The sequence below is a fragment of the Phoca vitulina genome, unplaced genomic scaffold, assembly GCF_004348235.1.
Source record: "Phoca vitulina isolate PV1807 unplaced genomic scaffold, GSC_HSeal_1.0 scaffold36, whole genome shotgun sequence".
Taxonomy (NCBI): Eukaryota; Metazoa; Chordata; class Mammalia; order Carnivora; family Phocidae; genus Phoca; species Phoca vitulina.
In genome coordinates this window covers 18,280,088-18,299,564 of record NW_022589739.1, presented here as the reverse complement: position 1 = coordinate 18,299,564, position 19,477 = coordinate 18,280,088, and the positions used below count along the sequence as shown (strand labels likewise).

At 46.8% G+C, this 19,477-nt stretch overlaps 1 protein-coding gene across 4 annotated transcripts in view; it reads left to right on the top strand.

Annotated features, from left to right (window-relative positions):
* TENM4 (teneurin transmembrane protein 4) overlaps nucleotides 1–19,477 on the top strand; it is a 1,359,030-nt gene that overhangs the window by 1,273,459 nt on the left and 66,094 nt on the right. For all 4 annotated transcript variants that reach the window (XM_032427010.1, XM_032427011.1, XM_032427009.1 and 1 more), the window contains one exon: nucleotides 14,644–14,763. In XM_032427010.1, coding sequence (XP_032282901.1) covers nucleotides 14,644–14,763 — 120 coding nt within the window. The remainder of the gene's footprint in view (nucleotides 1–14,643; nucleotides 14,764–19,477) is intronic.

Genomic DNA, 19,477 nt, shown 5'->3' with positions numbered 1-19,477 from the left:
AAGTCACCTTGATGCCATGTCAGTCATTCAGAATTCCCTTCAGATCCTTTTATAAAGACATGAAGTTTCCAGGAATTTTGAAAGCAAGGGTTTCCAAGAGGAAAAAAATAATGGAAGGGGTGGGGGAAGGTCACATATGCGCTCCAGTCTTTTATCGGCGCCCTGCGGATGTAGAGCCATACGCGCGTATCGGTGGCGGAGCGCTTACAGAAGGGCATTTGCGTGCCACCCCAGCTGCACCCCCAGCCCCAGGCCTCGGAGAGCCCTCAGAGAGGCTGAGCGGTAGAGACCATCTAATGGAGCTCAAATAAACACCAGCTTCCTGACAGCTGGCCTCTGAGTGAATGTATTATTGAATTACACTCCTGTGTTTCAGAACAAGCTGAGCTGACAGGCTACCCCATCAGTTTAAGAAAAGGAGGGTAAGGAGAAAGACAATGATAAATTACCCTGGCGGAAGATGGAAGAAGGTAAAGATCCTGCTTCCTCCAAAATGTCAGCCATTATATATTATTCATGTTGGTTTTTAAAAAATCCCTCCCCACATTGAAATGAATGTTTATGATGATAAAGCAACTAGGTGAATTTAATTCAGGATGCAGGCAGCAACTTCTCACATCATCCTGATGAGCAGCTAACAACTCCTCTTCTGCCACTTGATCATCCCTTTATTGATTTCAAAGCCGAATTACGATCTCTGTTTGCTTGGTAGCTTGAGCCTGTTCCTAGCTGTCCATCACGGGCAGCTTTAGCAGAGGATGCTGTGCCGGAGCGGAAACCACTTGGGGTTTACGGGGAGAGGGCCTGCGTTCAAGTCCTTGGGCAAATGAGAGCAGATGACCTTGGGTGAACGAGGCTCCATGTCCTCATCTGTAATGTGGGGCTACCAATTCCCTCCCTGCAGGTTGTTTGGAAGGTTAAATGAGATAAAATACCCTAAAGCCTGCTGGCTGGCACATAGTACACATTCAGTAATAACACCTACCATTTACCGAGGATGATCCATGCATCGGCATTGTTTGAAATGCTTTGTAGGTTTCCTAAGTAGTAGTAACACCTTTACGTCTCCCCCCAAACCATATGACATAGGGACTTCATCACCCTTCTTGTACAGACGGGAAACTGAGGCACAGAGAAGTTGAGTAACCTGGCCAAAGACACAGGGCTTGTAAAGTGGCAGAGCCAGCATTTTTTAAAAATATTTTTAAAAGATTTATTTGTTTATTTTAGAGAGCAAGCATGCAGGAGCAGGGGGAGGGGCAGAGGGAGAGGGAGAAAGAGAAGCAGAGTCCCGGCTGAGCACGGAGCCCCAACACAGGGCTCGATCCCACCGCGCTGAGATCAGGACCTGAGCTGAAATCAAGGGTCAGACTGACAGAACCACCCAGGTGCCCCAGCAGAGTCAGCATTTGAAGCTGAACCAATCGCGCCCAGAGCCCCTGTGCCAAGTCTCTGTTCTCCACTTGGTCCTCCATATTCCCATCTGTCCGCATCTTCAGTTTGGAAGTCTGTACAGCGTGATGCTGCTACAACTCCACAACCCCAGCTGGTCCTGACTTTCTGTCTAATTCTGTCCAACATGATGTAAAGCTAATGTGCAATAGGTCTTAGCACTTCCGAGCGCAGCCTCAGAGGCAGGTAGCCTGGGCTTGCATCCTAGCCCCACGCTTTGCTGGCTCTTGTGACCTTGGACAAGTCTCCCTCTGTGCCTCGTTTTTGCCATCTGCCATATGAGGATAATAATCCACACCTCATGGGGATGCCTGAGGATGAAATGAGATGTAAAACACTTACGTGTCAGGGCAGTATGCTTTCAGTAAGTGTTAGTAGCCCCTGTCACTAATAGCAAGAGTTAGCATGAGCATTAGCAAGGACCTTAGTATTTTTATAGGTTTTAGTGTCACTACGAGAGCCAGGAGAAGAACGAGAATCTTATTAGCCAGGAGCTTTAGTGCTGTTATGGAATTGAGGCAGATGTCCCAACACCATGGCAGGCAGAGGTGAATGGACCTTGAGGTCATCAGCTCTTTGTGGCAGAAGAGGGAACTTTGACGTCAGAGAAAGCTCTTGGCTCAGCAAAGGAGTAGCAGGACCCTCCTGCATCCTGGAGAACCCGGGCTCCTGAGTGAGGGCTCTCTCGAGCAGTAATTCCCATGTTTGTGAGTCAGGGACTTATCCGACCCTGATAAATTTCAAGCAGTGAGAAGTAAAAATACCGGAAAGCCAAGCATCGCATTACTAATACTGGCCTCAATGAAGTGCTTCGGGTCAGGACTCACCAAACAGCTCTGCAGTGAGTCTAACCAGCTCTCCAGTCTGATCCTGGAAGTGTCAAGAATTGGCTCTAAGTGAACCCTGCGGTGACTGGGCTGTGATGTGGAGAGATGCTACCTCTGGACAGTGTTCTGGCGAAAGAAAGAGATGTGCCCGTGTGCCTTCCCTGCCTCTGCCTTCTCCTCCCACCCTACAGGGCCCTGTGGGTCCAACTGCGGGCCTCTAGAACCAACTCCAATCTGAAGAGAAGGCTTCGAGCAGCCCAGCTGCTCAGTCTCAGGTCCTTCAACTGCTCTGTTGTCTGACCAGTGGCGCACCAGCGCTGCCAGACGGGTTTCTGCCTTGTCCCAGAATCCCAACCGCACTTCTTGTGCCCCAGTTCTTGAGGTAAGCAAGTTGGTACCCCTGCCACCCAGGGACTCAAGCCTTGCCTTCTCTTGCCAGGCTCTCACCCCTGCCACATCTGATTCTGGAGCTCTATCCCCGCTCTGCTCAGGAGCCTGGGCATTATTACCTGGGCATAGAAGTGTTTTACATCACATGGGACATCCACATCCAGGCTGCCTGCCCCTGTCCAATCCTCCTGCCCTGTCCCTTGTATGAGCTGGACTTTCTGCCGGCCCCTTTCTGCACCTCTGCTCAGCATTGTCCCCATCTCAGGAAGTGGGTCTCATTGTGGTCCATCCTTGTCTCCCCTTTCTGGTCAAAGCAAGAGAAGTCTCCCTTTTCCAGGTAAAAGCAGGACCCATCCTGTGCTCTGACAGGAAGATAGGACACGCAGTCACGGAATGGACTTGTATGCTGAGAGACTGTATCTGGAGTCACGTTTTAGCAGAGACGCCTCGAGTTTTTCTAACAGCACAAACCATCTCCTGAGAATTCTTCTCAGAAGCAGGCCTCTGGCTACATAGCACAGAGAACAGCCTATCTGGACATGTCACACACCTTCCGTGTCCATGTCCCCAGTGTTTCCAAGCCACGTCCCAGGCAGGAGCCTTGCCCCTCCAAAATAATCTCTGCTGACCAACCACTCTCAGTCCTGCTTCTCCTTTGCCACAACCAATGGATTCATTTCTCTGACATATAGTGAATAGTCAAGGGCTCTGTTCTTGTGTGCACCTTTGTCGGCCAGCAGAAAATATTCCAGAGGGTTCAGTGGGAGATGACTCAGCCTAAAGCATCAGCATTCAGCAGCCAGGTTGCCCACAGGCTTGGGTGATCTGACCTGTGGCCTGGGAGCTCATGCTCCCTGAGTACATGAAGGACTCAACAGCCACGTGAAGCTAGGAGGTCACAGAATGGTGGCTTCTGAGCTCTGCAGCCAGTCCACCCTGAGGGCCCAGGAGACGCTAGTAGCTGCTGGGCCATCTTATCACTAGATGCCCCCAGGTGGTGTCAGAAGTAATTTAACAGCCCTGTCAGCACCCCAGCTTTGATGTGTGTTAGGGGGATCCCCATCCAGCTCCAGAGATCACATACACTCACTTATAAATGAGGGGGTTGGATTCAGTCACCCCCAGGCCCCTTCTAGCTTAAAAATTAAACTTCTCCCATTAGTCTGAAGAAGAGTGTGGATTTTTCTTTCCATCTCCCCAGATATCTACAAAACAGTCTGAGAGAAGCTTTTTCTGAATGAACGGGAGTACTTCCCTGTGATGTTTATTCCCTATCCCAGCAAGTGATCTGGAAGCCTCTGGTAGAGTCTAAACTGAACCCCATTCCAGTCGGAAGAACAAAAGTGAGGGTGTGAGGGCAGAGCCTGGAGCTCGGCTGTAAGAGTAGGAACGTTTGTATGTCGTACTGGCATGACGTGGCAGGCAGCCCCCCTTTTTATCCCATACTAGTTCTACTTCTAGATACAAGGATTTTTTTAAAAGTCAAATTATATTCATTCCAGAATGTGAGCTACTCAGACAAGGGGATTGAGTCTCATTTATTGTTAGTTATTTAACTGCTTAGAATATAATAGGAAATAAAACAGAAAGAGCAGGCAGTGCCCTCCTGTAGTTTCCATAAGCAAATAAGAAAATGGATGAATAAATATCTTCCCTAGTGCCCAGCACTGTGTGTAGTACACAGTCGGTGCTTGATTAAAGTTCCAGTAACTGAAACCTATTCTCATTTACCAGGCCTCTGTCCGCGTTTCTCTTCCCTCAACCCATATATATCTGTTTTTCACTTTGGGCTCATTGAAATAACTATATTCATTTTAAATCTGCTTTCATCATTTTCTTCCATTCATTTATGTGATATTCATTGATTTCTTTCCTCAACATTTACTGAATGCATCCTATGGACCTAGTCCTGTGCTGAGCACCGGAGTTACAAAGGTATAAAGAACATGGTTCTTACCCTCAACGAACTCGCAATCTAGAAGAGGAGAGGAGACATTTGAACTAATGAATACACTTTAGTGGGATAAGTATATTGTGCTGTGGCTACCAAAGGAGGGAGTGACTTCTTTGTACAAGGGAAATCAAGAAGAGCCTCACTGAGAGGCAGGCCCTAAAGGAGAGGTTAATAGGAATGAGAAAGACATTCAAGGCAGGTGAACTAGCTGAGACAAAGGCAGAGAGGCATGGAAATACATGCCCAGACAAGGATATGAGAAGTAATTTAACATGGCAGCAACACAAGATATGAGAATGGAAAAATGGGATGTAGCCTGCAGAGGCCAGCAGGGGCCAGATCCTGAAGGGTCTTCTGTGCCAAGCTGAAGAGTTTGGACATTGTCTGGAGACAGTGGGGTACTACAGAAATGACTTATATAGCACAGAGTCCCTGGTGATATGGTAAAAGAACAGTGATAAAGTTTGGACAGTTGGAGAGCTCTTAGATTTGCGAGGCACCTCAAGGTCCGATTCCCTGCCCTCCAGTAAGTCAGGAACATTAAGTTAAGTGACTAGATTCAATTCTGTTGGTTTGGACCTAAGGTCATTGAAAAAAACAGGAAGAGCTTTGAAATAAGTTAAAAAGAATGAAGCACAACTAGAAATTGACTTTTGAATATAATAATATAGAGCATATTCAAGATTATTTCATAAAAAGAAATCACAAACACACACCATTGTAACTCTAGTGCAGGGCAGTGGTCCCAAAGTGGGTGCTCAGGGTGGTCCATGAGGTACAAGGAGAAAATATTAGAGCATCTATATTCACTTTTATCTTAAAAAATAAGAAAGAAGGAATGTTTTATTCATGTGGAACACTGGGTTTTCACTGATTTGCTCCCTTGGTCCCAACGTTAGTTGGTAACAAGGTGCTCTTAGAGAGACAGTGGACCTTTTTGCTGGTTTAATTCTAGTGTATTACAACATGACTACAGTGTGTGTGTGTGTGTGTGTGTAAAATCTAGTTTTAACTAAACTTGGGTATAAAGTGGTCCAGTGCCATCAAAAGATTCTTGTAAAGTAGCTACAGATCAAAGACAATACAGTGTGAGTCCAAGCAAACAAAACAATGGCAGAGCTGGTACCTCTAGTACAGAGCCTTCGTCAACTCCGCTATGAAGTTAAAACCAATAATGATCATTTTCATCCGATCTAACACAAAAGGTAACCAAGATTCAAAATTTTCAAGAATCTAAAAATAGCTAATGCAAAGATTCAACATTAGCCAGAAGACTATTTGAAATAGAGGCTCACCTCAGAGATACTGCTGGTTCGGTTCCAGACCACTGCAATAGAGCGAATATTACGCTAAAGGAAGTCAAGTGAATGTTTGGGTTTCCCAGCACATATAAAAGTTATGTTTACATTATATTGTAGACTATTAAGTGTGCAATGTAATTATGTCTGAAAAACAATGTATATACCTTAATTTAAAAATACTCTATTGCTAAAGAATGCTAACCATCATCGGCGCTTTCAGTGAATCATAATTTTTTTGCTGATCAAGGGTCTTACTTCGATGTTGATGGCTGCTGACTGATCAGGTGGTGGTCGCTGAAGGCTGGGGCGGCTCTGGCAGTTTATTAAAATAAGGCAAGAATGAAGTTTGCTGCACTGATTGACTCTTCCTTTCATGAACAGTTTCTCTGTAACATGTGATGCTGTTTGATAAGCATTATACCCACAATAGAACTTCTTTCAAAATTGGAATCAGTCCTCTCAAACTTGCCACTGCTTTATTAACTTGGTTTATGTAATATTCTAAATCCTTTGTGTCATTTCAACCATCTTCACAGCATCTTCACCAGATGGAGTAGATTCCATCTCAAGAAACCACTTTCGTTGCTCATCCATGAGAAGTAACTGCTCATCCTTTCAAGTTTTATCATGAGGTTGTGGCAGTTCGGTCCCATCTTCAGGCTCCACTTGTAATTCTAGTTCTCTTGCTGTTTCCACCACATCTACAGCTACTGCCTCCACTCAAGTCTTGGACCCCTCACAGTCTCCCATGAGGGTTGGAATCCACTTCTTCCAAACTCCTGTTCGTGTTGATATTTTGACCTCTTGCCATAAATCACAAGTATTCTTCATGACATTTAGAACAATGAATCCTTTCCAGAAGGTTTTCAATTTACGTTGTCCAGACCCCAAGAGAATTGCTATCTATGGCAACTATAGCCTTATGAAACATATTTCTTAAATAATGAGACTTGAAAGTGGAAATGACTCCTCGATCCATGGGCTGCAGGATGGATGTTGTATTAGCAGGCATGAAAACAACATTCATCTTGTACATCTCCATGAGAGCTCTCAGGTGACCGGGTGCACTGTCAATGAGCAGTGATATTTTGAAAGGAATCTGGTTTTCTGAGGAGTAGGTCTCAATAGAGGGTTTAAAATATTCAATAAACCATGTTGTAAACAGATGTGCTGTCTTCCGGGCTTTGATATTCCATTCATGGAGCACAGGCAGAGTTGATTTAGCATAATTCTTAAGGGCCCTAGGATTTTTGGAATGGTAAATGAGCACTGGCTTCAACTTAAAGTCACCAGCTACATTAGCCCCTAACAAGAGAGTCACCTGTCCTTTGAAGCTTTGAAGCCAGGCACTGACTTCTCCTCTCTAGCTATGGAAGTCCTAGATGGCATCTTCTTCCAGTAGAAGGCTGTTTCATCTACATTGAAAATCTCTTGTTTAGTGTAGCCACCATCATGATTTATCTCAGCTAGATCTCCTGGATAACTTGCTGCAGCTTCTACATCAGCACTTGCTGCTTCACCTTGTAATTTTATGTTATGGCGACAGCTTCTTTCCCTCTGCTAGCTTCAGACTTTTCTTCTGCAGCTTCCTCATGCCTCCCAGACTGCATAGAACTGATGAGAGTCAGGGCCTTGCTCTGACCACTCAGACTTTCTCCATACCCGCAGTAAGGCTGCTGTGCTTCTCATTCATGCATTCACTGGGGTAGCACTTTTAACTTCCTTCAAGAATTTCTCCTTCGCTAACTTGGCTAACTCTTGCAAGAGGCCTAGCTTCCAGCCTGCCTCAGCTTTCGCGACAGCCTTCCTCACTGAGTTTAATCATTTCTAGCTTTTGATTTAAACTGCTGGAATGCTTAGGAGCCATCATAGGGTTATTAATGGGCCTAATTTCAATACTGTCGTGTCTCAGCGAGCAGGGAAGTCTGAGAAAAGGGAAGGAGACCAGGGAACAGCTGGCAGAGCGGTCAGAGCACGCTCATTTACCAATTAAGGTCACCATCTTATGTGGGCACGGTTCGTGGCGCCCCAAAACAATGACAGTAGTAACATCAAAGTTCACTGATCACAGATCATCACAACAAATATAATAATGATGAAAAAGTTTGAAATGTTGCAAGAATTACCAAAATGTGACACAGAGAGACATGAAGTAAACAAATGCTGTTGGAAAAATGGCACCAGTAGACCTGCTTGATACCAGGTTGCCACCACCCTTCAGTGTGCAGACACGCAGTATCTGTGGAGCACGATAAAACCAAGTATGCCTGTGTGCGTTTTTATCCATTAAACCTTGCACCAAGTGCATGTTATTCTTTCCATGTTAGCTGATGATGGCAGCACATGTGTACCAGTCGTTCATAAGTAGAAATAGATCCAAAGAGCCCGCTCAGACACGTGAACTCTGATTGTGAGGGCAGCTCAAACAAACTGAGATGCTCCACTACTTAGGTGTGTATCAGTGCCAGAGGGTAAGTAGTTTGAGAGGTGAAATGACTTTGCTGAGCTCTCATGGATGATAAATGACAGGTCCTTAATTTGAATCCTGGCTTTCCAGCAGCTGGAGAGAATGGGCAAGTCCGTTCCCTGTCGAGACTTTATTTTCTCACCTTCACAATGAGAAGAAGGAAAGTTTAGAAAGGAAGGGCCCCTCTAGCATGTCGTGACCCAGTGGGTTCCCAAGAATACATGTATAGATGAAAGACGTCAGGCTAGAAAAGCTGGCTAAGGAGACTGAGGCGGCTCACTGAGATGGAGAGCTGGAAAGAAAGGACAGGGGACCAGCTGGTGTGGCCAGGCTGGAAGGAAGGTCCTGGAGGCCACAGCGGGGACAGGATCAGGCTTTGATAGGAACCCCCTTGCTGGGCGTAGTTTGACAGGCCATGGAGTGGGTCTTCTCATGTGGGCCCAAGTGAGGTTCTTACAAGATGCTGAATAAAGTCTAGTAGATGCTGGAAAGATCCCCAGTCAATCAGCATGAGTTAGCCGAAAACAGTTTAAGGATCCGTGTAAGTCAGGCATACAAAATCTGTTTAACGTATGTAATGCAAAGGAGTGATTTGCATAAACAGGAGTGGCACAGAGTAACCAATACTTTAAATCGGAGAAAAGCGAAGGTTCCTTTTTGCCACCTAGATCCCAAGTGATTATTCCATTCTCCTGAATACCAGTTTCAGTAGCTGTTTTCAGTTAATAACTAAAAAGTTAAGGGGCACCTGGGTGGCTCAGTCGGTTAAGCCGCTGCCTTCGGCTCAGGTCATGATCCCAGGGTCCTGGGATCGAGCCCCGCATCGGGCTCCCTGCTCAGCGGGGAGTCTGCTTCTCCCTCTCCCTCTGCCTGCCTCTCTGCCTACTTGCTCTCTCTCTCTCTCTCTCTCTGTCAAATAAATAAATAAAATCTTAAAAAAAAAAACAACTAAAAAGTTAAAGCTGCAGCTTTCCTCCCTTCACCTTCCTTTATCTGCATCGAATAACAAATCTAACTTTTTTTTTTAAGATTTTATTTATTTATTTGACAGCGAGAGAGGGAACACAAGCAGGGGGAGTGGGAGAGGGAGAAGCAGGCTTCCCACTCAGCAGGGAGCCCGATACGGGGCTCGATCCCAGGACCCTGGGATCATGATCTGGGCCGAAGGCAGACGCTTAACGACTACGCCATCCAGGTGCCCCACAAATCTAACTTAATTCCTGGTGTTCACTGTTTAAAGTCTTCAAAAAAAAAAAAAAAAAAAAGAGGTGCAGGCGAGGAGGCCATCAACTCCAAGCAGTAGGGCTGCAGGCTGAAGTGGGACCGGTCCCCCGGGGGTAAGATGCTAAAGAGGGCCAGCCCCTCCAGACCTCTTTTCCTTGGCCAAATCCCTATCAAGGTCATGTGGCTCCAAGTTCTCGGGCATCACCCCCACCTTCAGCTACAGAAACACATCAGTTCTTTATTCATCCAGTAAATAATGTATCAAGAGCTTACACTGTGCCCTGCATTCAGATTCCAGGGCAAACACCCGTTTTGGTGGAGGCGTTCTTCTGCCCACTTAGAAATGAGCATCAGTTGTGCTCAATGCTAGGACTATAGCAGTGAAGGTGATGTGGCGCCTGTCTTCAAGGAGCTCGTGGTCTGCCGGGGAAGAAGACGGCTCCCACGGCATGACAGCACTGAGGTTTTACAGAGGCAGGCCAGAGGGGCGGGAGCAGGGGTGCCACCTGGTGAATGCTCCACGGGGGTCCCGAGGGTAAGCAGGCGGTTTTCAGGTGAACGGGATAGGCGGAAGCTTCCATAGAGAGGGAACAGCTCCATGGAGATTCTGAAACAAGGTGGAATAGAGCTCCTTGAGCTAAATCGGGTAGCACTATATTAACACTATTATACATTCTTAAACATGCATTGGATTCTATCTGACATCAGGATGGGAAAAATTTCAGCCTGGATGGGCAGTTGAGAATGGCGGTCCAGAGAGGTCAGATGACTCTCCAAAGTCATACCGTTAGTTACCAGAGTTAGAACTAGGAACTGACTCCCTGCCCGGGGCGCTTTCCACTACACCGCCTCCCACCTCTCCCTGACCGACACCTGAGGGTCGTTTCTTATTTGCTTGATTGTGTTTTGAGGTGTTCTTGTCTCTCCAACAGTTTCCTCTCTTGACCCCAAACCTGGTCACTGTGCTCAGGAAGCAGTCAGGCAGATCTTCCTCCTCACTGGTGTCAGTAAGGGTACCTCGGTCAGGCCCTGTGGGATTGGACTAATGCCAGCATGTGTGATGCGCCCCTCCCCCCTTGGCCTGGCATGAGCGCTCCTTCCTGGCAGAGTTCACTCAACCTAATTGCTTGTTTTGTACCCCAGCTGCCTGACATATGCCAAACCCATGTGTTGACTCACTTGTGTCAAAGACAGCTACACTCGAGCATTTCAGATTGGCTCTGGGGAGCTCCGACAAGCAAGTGGGGACTGTAATTCATGCATTTACAACCCCAGCACATAGCTTATGAAGTAGGTGCCCAGGTTTTTAATTCAAGTGAATTTCAGTGACTGCAGGTACACAACATCGTGGTGAGAGTAAGGACCTGGAAGTGAGAAGTCCTAGCTTGGTGCATCAGTTCAGCCAGTTGAGGTCTTGGCTGTATGACCTTGAGCAAGTCTCTCCTCTCTGCGTTTCAAGTCCTTGATCATTTTTTCACCTAACCGACACTCAGGGAGCAAGATCCCATGCTTACCCTAGCCACTGAAGATGTGGTCCCAGCCCTCCTCCAGCTCGCTCGTATGCACAAATGTGTAAATTCAGCTCTGTAAATGTGAATGATAGAATTCTATGACTGTCACGGCCATGGAGAGGTACTTGGAAGTATCTAGAGGAGCCTAGAGGAGAGGTGATTAATTGTGCCAGGAAGAGTCGTAACAGCCTCGCTGAGGTGATGACAGCTTAGATGGGAATCTGAGGACAAGGAGAAAATAATACCCAGAACTCCATGATGCCCAGACAGTGACCAAGGAAAAGCAAAACATGTCAGACATAGGACTGGTCATGAGGGGGTCGTATGAGCCAGCCGGGGAGTCGAATGTGTGACCGTGAGCTGCACCCCACATTAATGATTTCTTACCGAGGTGGTCTTCCACCATAGAATTTCAGAGTCAAAGCAGCAGCTATTTCTTAGCCACATTGACCCTTAGTGTGGGGTCAGTATTCCAGGGGTGCACAGAAGCTGGCTCGTGCCAGCTCACAGGAGCTGAGAATGAAATGTTCAGGAATTCTGCAAGCTAGTGTTTGAACACTACTGTTATTAAAAAATTAAATTATATGAAATTAAAAGTAAATAAGTTATATTAAAAACAAAGATAGCAAATAATCCAAGCCCATCACTTCCTAATTATTTTACTGTATTTTACTATTATCTTTGCTCCTGAGTTTCTTAGGACTCTTGTGTCTCTGTGGTGGAACTACTGTATAATGGGGTCCTCCCGTGCATCTCTTCCCAACTCTGGGTTCAGTGGCATCTCATTAAGAGCATGAAATCAGCCACGGCAGAAGTATTTACACCACAGAAATAAGCAAAGGCTAAAAATTCAAGCTATTTTTCTTTTGAAAGCCGATTGTTAAATGTTTAACAGTACATCATGGGTGGTGTCCATTAAATAAATGGGAAAGCATTTGGAAGCCCAGCACCCACACCTTTTCAAACCTCCCTGGACAAAAACACATGGCAGGAGACACATTTCGGAGGTCTCCACAGAGCAGACTTCTCCCATCTCCTTTGTCCCAGAGAAGTCTTCATGTTAAATTGGGTCTTCTTGACAACTGAAAATCATGGTCAAACAGAAGGAGGATGGAAGTGTTTTTCTCCAGGGCTTAATTCCTGAGCCAAATGCCTGTTTTGGCAAAGAGGCCTCTGTGGTGTACAGGGGTACGGGGAGTCAACTTAATCTTCTCCAGAACCCAAAGCAATCCATAGGAGCCTGGTCTAAAATTACATCTGCTCTGGCTTGCCCAAGCGAAGGCTACATGATAGCCAAATGGTGCTGATTTAATGTTTCCCAATTATCAGGAAATCCCCAAGGAGAGATAAATCAGAGGCTGGCCCGCATGTGTATGAGGGGGAGCAGCCAAGGGCAGCCCCCAAAAGGAAACCATCCCCAGAGGGCTGGTGATTGTCCAGGCAGAATCTGAAGGCACATATGTCAGGAGAAGGCTGGATAGTAGCCAGCACCGGGAGATGAGATCTGTTAGTAATTCTCTGGAAGGACAAAGTTCCAGCAATAAGAAATTCAATTTTCTTCCATTAAAGAAAGCATCTCTCAGTACCAGCTGAATACAATTGATGGAATAAATCTTTCCCATTAGTGGAGAGATAATTTCACATAAATGTATTGGGAGACCTTCAGAGCAGGACTGAGAGTCTTTGCTGAGCCTCACCGCTTAACTTGTTTGTCATGTAATTGCATTTAGACCAAGGGCCTCGGAAGGAAACCACTGACTGAATTAGCATTACCCAGTTGGGGGGTGGGGGGGGGGGGGGGGGGGGGGGGGGGGGGGGGAGGGGAGCTTGATGCATTGTGGGTAGTTGTTCTTGCCTTCAGAAAGGACAAGCTGACACTAGCGAGACCAGCTGCTTACAAGCCTGGTGTTAATTGCTTTTCTCATCAAACAGAGAAAAGTTTATCACTCTAGGAAGGTAGAGATGTAAGTACCTAATAAAGCAGAGGCTGAGTCTGAGATCTTTTTTTTATGAATGCCCACAGGTCTCGTCAGTAGCTCTTCCCTAGGCCAGAAAAAAAGAGCCTTCTGAACCGAGGCAGGTGGAAAAATTGTCTGGATACTCGCGCCTGCGTATTTGCCTCAGATTTGTCTTGTCAGTGAGGGCTGTCTCCCTAGGGCCCTGATACCTTAGGATGTTGACCCTGTTGAGCACATTGCCAGTGGTAAGCAGACTCGTCTAGAATTGGACCCAGAGTTGTGAGCCCTGGATTCGAGGCCTGGCTCCACCACTACCCTGCTGTGTGGCTTGGGGGCAAATAACATAACTTCTGTGGACCTCAGTTTCCTCCTCTTCCACTAACTCAGTAATTTTCCAGCTGGCTTTTCTCTGGCTTCTCCTGAGACTAAGACTCCAGAGCTGCCTTCAGAATCACCCCAAATCTCTTTTTCATGTTTTTATTTGTTGGGTCCTTATAAAATATCATCTGGTAAAAAGTTTCCCTTTCTGATATATCTGAAAAACCATCATTCTAGATGATCTCTAATTGTCCCACTTATTCACTCAATCCATCATTTTTTTGAAACAATGACCTAGTACTCATTAGGCATTTCCAGGCACCGCAGAGAGAAGGAAAGAAAGAGCCCTCGACCCCGCCCTCAAGGAGCTCCCGATCTAGTGGAGGGGAGAACCGTGTATAAGTGGTAGGGTAGCAAGGTGTTTGTGTCAGGCATTGGAAGAAAGTAACTAGTGCCAATTAGGGCCATCAAGGCAGGCTTCAGGGAAGAGGTCATGTGAAGCTGAGTCATGAAGGATGGGAGTGTTGGGGGAGGGGTGCAGGAGTGACAGCTGTGGCGGGTGGGAGAACACAGGCTACATGCGCCTGGCAGGTTTGGGGAAAACAGAGGCTGTGTTGTCTGGAATATAGTGGGAAAGTGGGAGTGGGGATATTGGGAGATGCCAAAGGTTCCAGAACCCACTCCAGGGGGATGCTAGCATCTGTCCTCCTGTTTCTAAAGCCCAATGGGAGGAATTGCTGTCTCTCCTGTTCTCTTTCTTGTATGCCCACCTCCAGTGAGACTCTTAGTGACAGTAATAACCGCTGCCATTTATGGAGCTCACTCTGTACCAGGATACAAAAACAGAGGCTCAGAGAGCCGTCACATACTTTTGCAACTTTAGAGAGCTCGAAAGTGGCAGAGCTGACTCCGGATTCTCAGGCGTGACTCCACCGTGCAGCCCTCTTGTATCAGCTTATCTCCTTACGATATAACATAGTATCCTTAGAGAATGACCTCTGAGTAAGGTATCTGAAAACATCTCCCAGGAATAAGCCTTTTGAGGACACTTTGATGTCTTAAATTGGGGCACTATGAAAAAAAGGAGGTTATTACTCCTCTTGAGTGAAGACGATGAGCCCCTGGGTACCAAGATATGTCTGAGCAGCCTGCCTTCTGTCCTCTGACCTCCAGGGGTTCCCTGCCAGCCAGGGTTCTGAGCATGCAAAGCAGTCACGTTACTCTCTCTTCTCTACCCACAGGCATGCTTGTGTCATTCGTGGTCAAGTGATGACGTCAGATGGGACCCCGCTGGTTGGTGTGAATATCAGCTTCGTCAATAACCCTCTCTTTGGATACACAATCAGCAGGCAAGATGGCAGGTAGGAGACCTTTAGAGGAGCAGGGTTAGTGACGGTCCTGTTCTCGTGGCCTTGCCACACAGCTGCTGCTGGAATGACCAATGTGGAAAGAGGATGGGACCTGAGTTCAGAGGCCCAGCTCTGGAACTCACTAGCTGTGAGACCTTGTATCTGACTCTGGCCTAAGTCCCTTTGGCTAAAAATTAAGGGGTTTCTTCTCATCTGGTTCTCAGAGTAAGCATAGGGCACCTTATACATATTATCCTGCTCCATGGCTTATAATATCAAATACCATCACATGGACCACACTTTCTACAGACCAGACAACTCCAGAAATGTTATCATTCCTGCTGTGTGGTTTCCAAGCGCAACCACCTAGGTCTGTGGAAGCCACTGGGTGATGCCAGAACTCTGCCCTTTGGGTCCCTGTGAGAACCGTCTGTAGAGGGAAGTAAAGATTCTTCAGTCATGCTAGCTCTTCCGTTTGTTGGTCAGTTCTCCTCACCTCTCCAGGCCTCAACTTCTTCACTGGTGAGTGGTCCTAATACTAGCATCTCACAAACTGGTTGTAAAGATTACGTTCCGTGATGGATATGGAAGCACCTTGCACATAGTAGGTGTTTAATAAATCTTACTTTCCCTGCCCCACCCTGGTTCATTGCTTTATTGCCAGGGTCTGGCACAAGGTAAGGATGCAATAAATATTAGCCATTTGTTAAAATTACTAATTATTAAACGATGAGAAGGTGGTGATTACGGTACAAGCCAAGGGAATATTTTGGAGAAAAGGGGAAGGGAAGGAGGAAAGTGGAATATTTAGGCTGTCAGTGGTGACAGGTCCCCGATTTTTAATAAAATCAGGTGGTGGCAGGCCATCTGGCTAAGTGTGGGCCCATAAGGTTGATTTTCACTCTGTGTTGGAAATTATGCCCCAGCCTGATTGATTTTAGCACCTCTTTAATCCAATATCAGATGTGAACATGTCCCGGCCGAGGTGATAATGAAGTAGAGGCTCATCTGTTTGTAGACATGTGTGCCTCTTAGACAGCGTGGCAAGCTTGGCATGGGGAGCCCCCCCCCCCCCCGGGAATGAGAAGGGGCCCAGCTAGAAGGGGCTGGCAGCCGGTCCTGGGAATAATAAGCACAGCCCAGACCACAGCCCCCTGCCCCGTACACATCCCATCCCAGGAAGCACGTCAGTACAGACGTTCGCTACACCGTGGGAGAGTATCCTTTCTCATGCTGTCTTTACCACCTGCCAGGCTGGGGCTGCCTGCTCTATGGAAATGGCAGATGTGAGCATCCTAGGCAACAGGTATTCTGGCCACATCATTACCTGCTGTGAAACAGTCATCAAAAAAGAGCCGCGGGGACTGCTCTTTTTTTGCCATGAAATGTGCCTCTCACTCACGTGAGATGGCAAACCGTCAGTCCTTTGCCCTGCTCTGCTGGGTCAGGGTGGATCCGTAAAACACCCCAGAGTCACGTAAGTTAGCTGGCCCTTGGGAAAAGCCCACTCTACCCCCTCCAGGCTTGGATTCCTCCCGTGTGTGCTGCCCCCGTGATCTCTATGGCCTCTTGACAGCATGGGGGGGCCTGGGAGGAAGTGTCAGCCACATTTTGGTCATCAGCCTACTAAATCATGTCATAGGAACCAGAGTTGCTGACACTTAGAGCTTGAGTTTCAAAGCAGTTCTCACCAGTGCTTTATGGGGCTTGACTTTTCTTCCCAGCGTAGACACTGTATCACGTATAAGAGAGTCATTACGTATTCTCCAGGTGCCTGATAATTCCAGTTTGTTATGTGTGAATGGGCAGTGTCTTGCCCATTTCCCTCCCACTTCCCTGACTTGCCTTCTTTCGTACCTCTCACACCGCAGGAGATCCCATAAGGCTAGAGACGTTGTCTGGAGGTAACAGGATATGCAAGTCCGGGGAGCAATTCTACCACAGCTTTGTCTCCCTCACTTTCCAGGCAGGCCCCATCCTACCCTTCCTCACCCAGGTCCCCCTCCACACACAACCATACTGAAATACTAGACATCCAGTCTTAACCAGAGCCACAGAGATCATTAAAAAGATGAAAAATAGAAGTCATGAAGACAAATTTTAAAAGAATAGCAGACAAGAGAGGCAGTTCAGGCTCGTTGAATTGAAAAATGGGGTTATACGGAGCATGATGTCCTGGGATTGGGACCCTGGGCTTTTCCCATCCATTATCCCATATCTAATTAATAACTCTGCCAAGTGATTATGATCAGCAGCTTCATTTTACATGAGGAGATTGAGGCTCAGACAGGTGACATAACTCACCTATGTTACGTAAGCGGCAGTGCTCGGACCGGCCTTCAGCTCTCTGGGCTTCATCTGAGAACCAGGCCTTCCCTTTGGGGTTGGATTCACACCCATGTCCACAGCTTGGCTCTTGGCAAGATCCAGTTACACCCAGCTCTTGGCAAGGCCAGCTGCCCCCAGCTTGCTCGCCACCTCGAGAATCCATCTTTTCATGTTTGTCTTCACTTCCTCCCCACACTTGTCCTCTCATGAAAGGAGCTTGTAAGTTGGGCCAAAATTCTGTGTGATGGTTAAAGATTCTCTGTCAAAGTACAGATGCTATTCAGTTCTGTGACAGGAAAGTTGTTCTCTGGGTATTTCCCCAAAACCATGGATATTCTTCTAGAGAGCTGAAACCTAAACTCTTGATTCAAAATAAACTCTCACTGCTTATTGAAGGATGGTGCTGTCCCACTTCCTCTACCCGAGTGTGGGTCTAAAAAGGGCTGAGTGATTTGAAAAGCAGGCCAATTGGGTAAAAAGCTTCAGCAAAGAACAGAAAAGTCAGGCTCTGGAGCCTAGAAACCTGAATCTGGGGGCATTGTCTACCAAGAGCAGGATTTGGCACCAGATCAGGGCAGTTGTGCAAAATCCCTAGAAGAGGGAAGAGCAGGCTGGAGCAGTGAGTCCATCCCTAGGGACAAAGGTGAGGTCCTGTGTTAGAGTCTCTAAAACCAACTGCATGGGTGAATGTTGGGGTGACTTATAATAATAGCCAAAGTAAGAAGGAACCCAGGGTGTTTCGTGGACAGTCAGTTCAGAAGAAATTGGCAGCATCACTCATGCATTCATTCGGTAAACTATAACCATCAAGCACGGCGCTATGTTCTGGAAAGACGGAGGAATCATTGTCCCCGGGCTGGAGCATTAAACACAGTATAAGTGGGCCATGAGGAGGAGTGTACAAGGTGCCCTGGGAGCCCAAGGGAGGGAGCTGGAATTCTGTCGGGCCAAGGAGTTAGCAGGAGTTCTCCAATCAAAAAAGCAAGATGAGGACAGGCCTTGAAAATGGCATCCTTGGGGCGCCTGGGTGGCTCAGTCGTTAAGCGTCTGCCTTCGGCTCAGGTCATGATCCCGGAGTCCTGGGATCGAGCCCCGCATCGGGCTCCCTGCTCTGTGGGAAGCCTGCTTCTCCCTCTCCTGCTCCCCCTGCTGGTGTTCCCTCTCTCGCTGTGTCTCTCTCTGTCAAATAAATAAATAAAATCTTTAAAAAAAAAAAAAAAGAAAATGGCATCCTATGCATATTAAGGAGGATATTTGTTAGGATGAGCCCTGGGTGTTACATGTAAGTGATGAATCACCAAATTCTACACCTGAAACTAATATTACACTATATGTTTTGTTTTGTTTTTTAAGATTTTATTTATTTATTTGACAGAGAGAGACAGTGAGAGAGGGAACACAAGCAGAGGGAGGTAGACAGGGAGAAGCAGGCTTCCCGCTGAGCAGGGAGCCCAATGCGGGGCTCGATCCCAGGACCCTGGGATCATGACCTGGGCCGAAGGCAGACGCTTAACGACTGAGCCACCCAGGCGCCCCTACACTATATGTTAACTAACTAGAATTTAAATACAAATTTGGAAGAAAAGATAATAATAAAAAAAAGAAAGAAAGAAAGAAAATGTATCCTAAAGTAGTAGCTAAAAGGACTTTGTCCAGACATCAGAGCCAGGAGGTGGCAGGTGGACAGAACCACTGTTTCTAAGTCCTGAAGGACTTCTGTCAAAGGCAGAAGGGACACTCCAGTTTGAAGTCACCCCAGCAGGTAGAACAAGGCCCCGTGGCTAAGTAGCTAGACGGAGAGGCACCCAGGCTCAATTCCCAAAAAAAAAAGGCCTAACAGTCAGAACTAACCAAAGACAGGACAGTCATGCCATGGATATAGCAAGTTCCTCAACACCGGAAGCATGCAAGTAGGAACCAAATGGCCCCTTGGTGGTGATTCTGTAGAAGAAAAGCATCAGACTGGGAGAGGTCCATGAACGAAGGCTGGGTGGCCGGCTCTCAGGGACACGGCCAGAGATCTCGCCTCAGCAGGGAGTTCAGGGCAATCTTCCTCTTCCCTCTCCCACTTCTCATGTACTGTCATTCTAATTGTGCCCGTCCCTGAATTGCTTAGCCATTTTGTAATTCCAGAGGCCTGTATTAACTCATCTATCACGATCAGAGCTAAAATTGCCGTGGGGTCATAGAATCTTAGTGACTTAAGAATAATCTATTTGAAATTTAAGAAACAAAACAGATGAACAAAGAAAGAGAAAAAGGGGCAATCAAAGTAAAAAAAAAAAGAAAGAAAGAAGGAAGGAAGGAAGGAAGGAAGGAAGGAAGGAAGGAAGGAAGGAAGGAAGAAAGAAAAAGAAAGAAAGAAAGAAAGAAAGAAAGAAAGAAAGAAAGAAAGAAA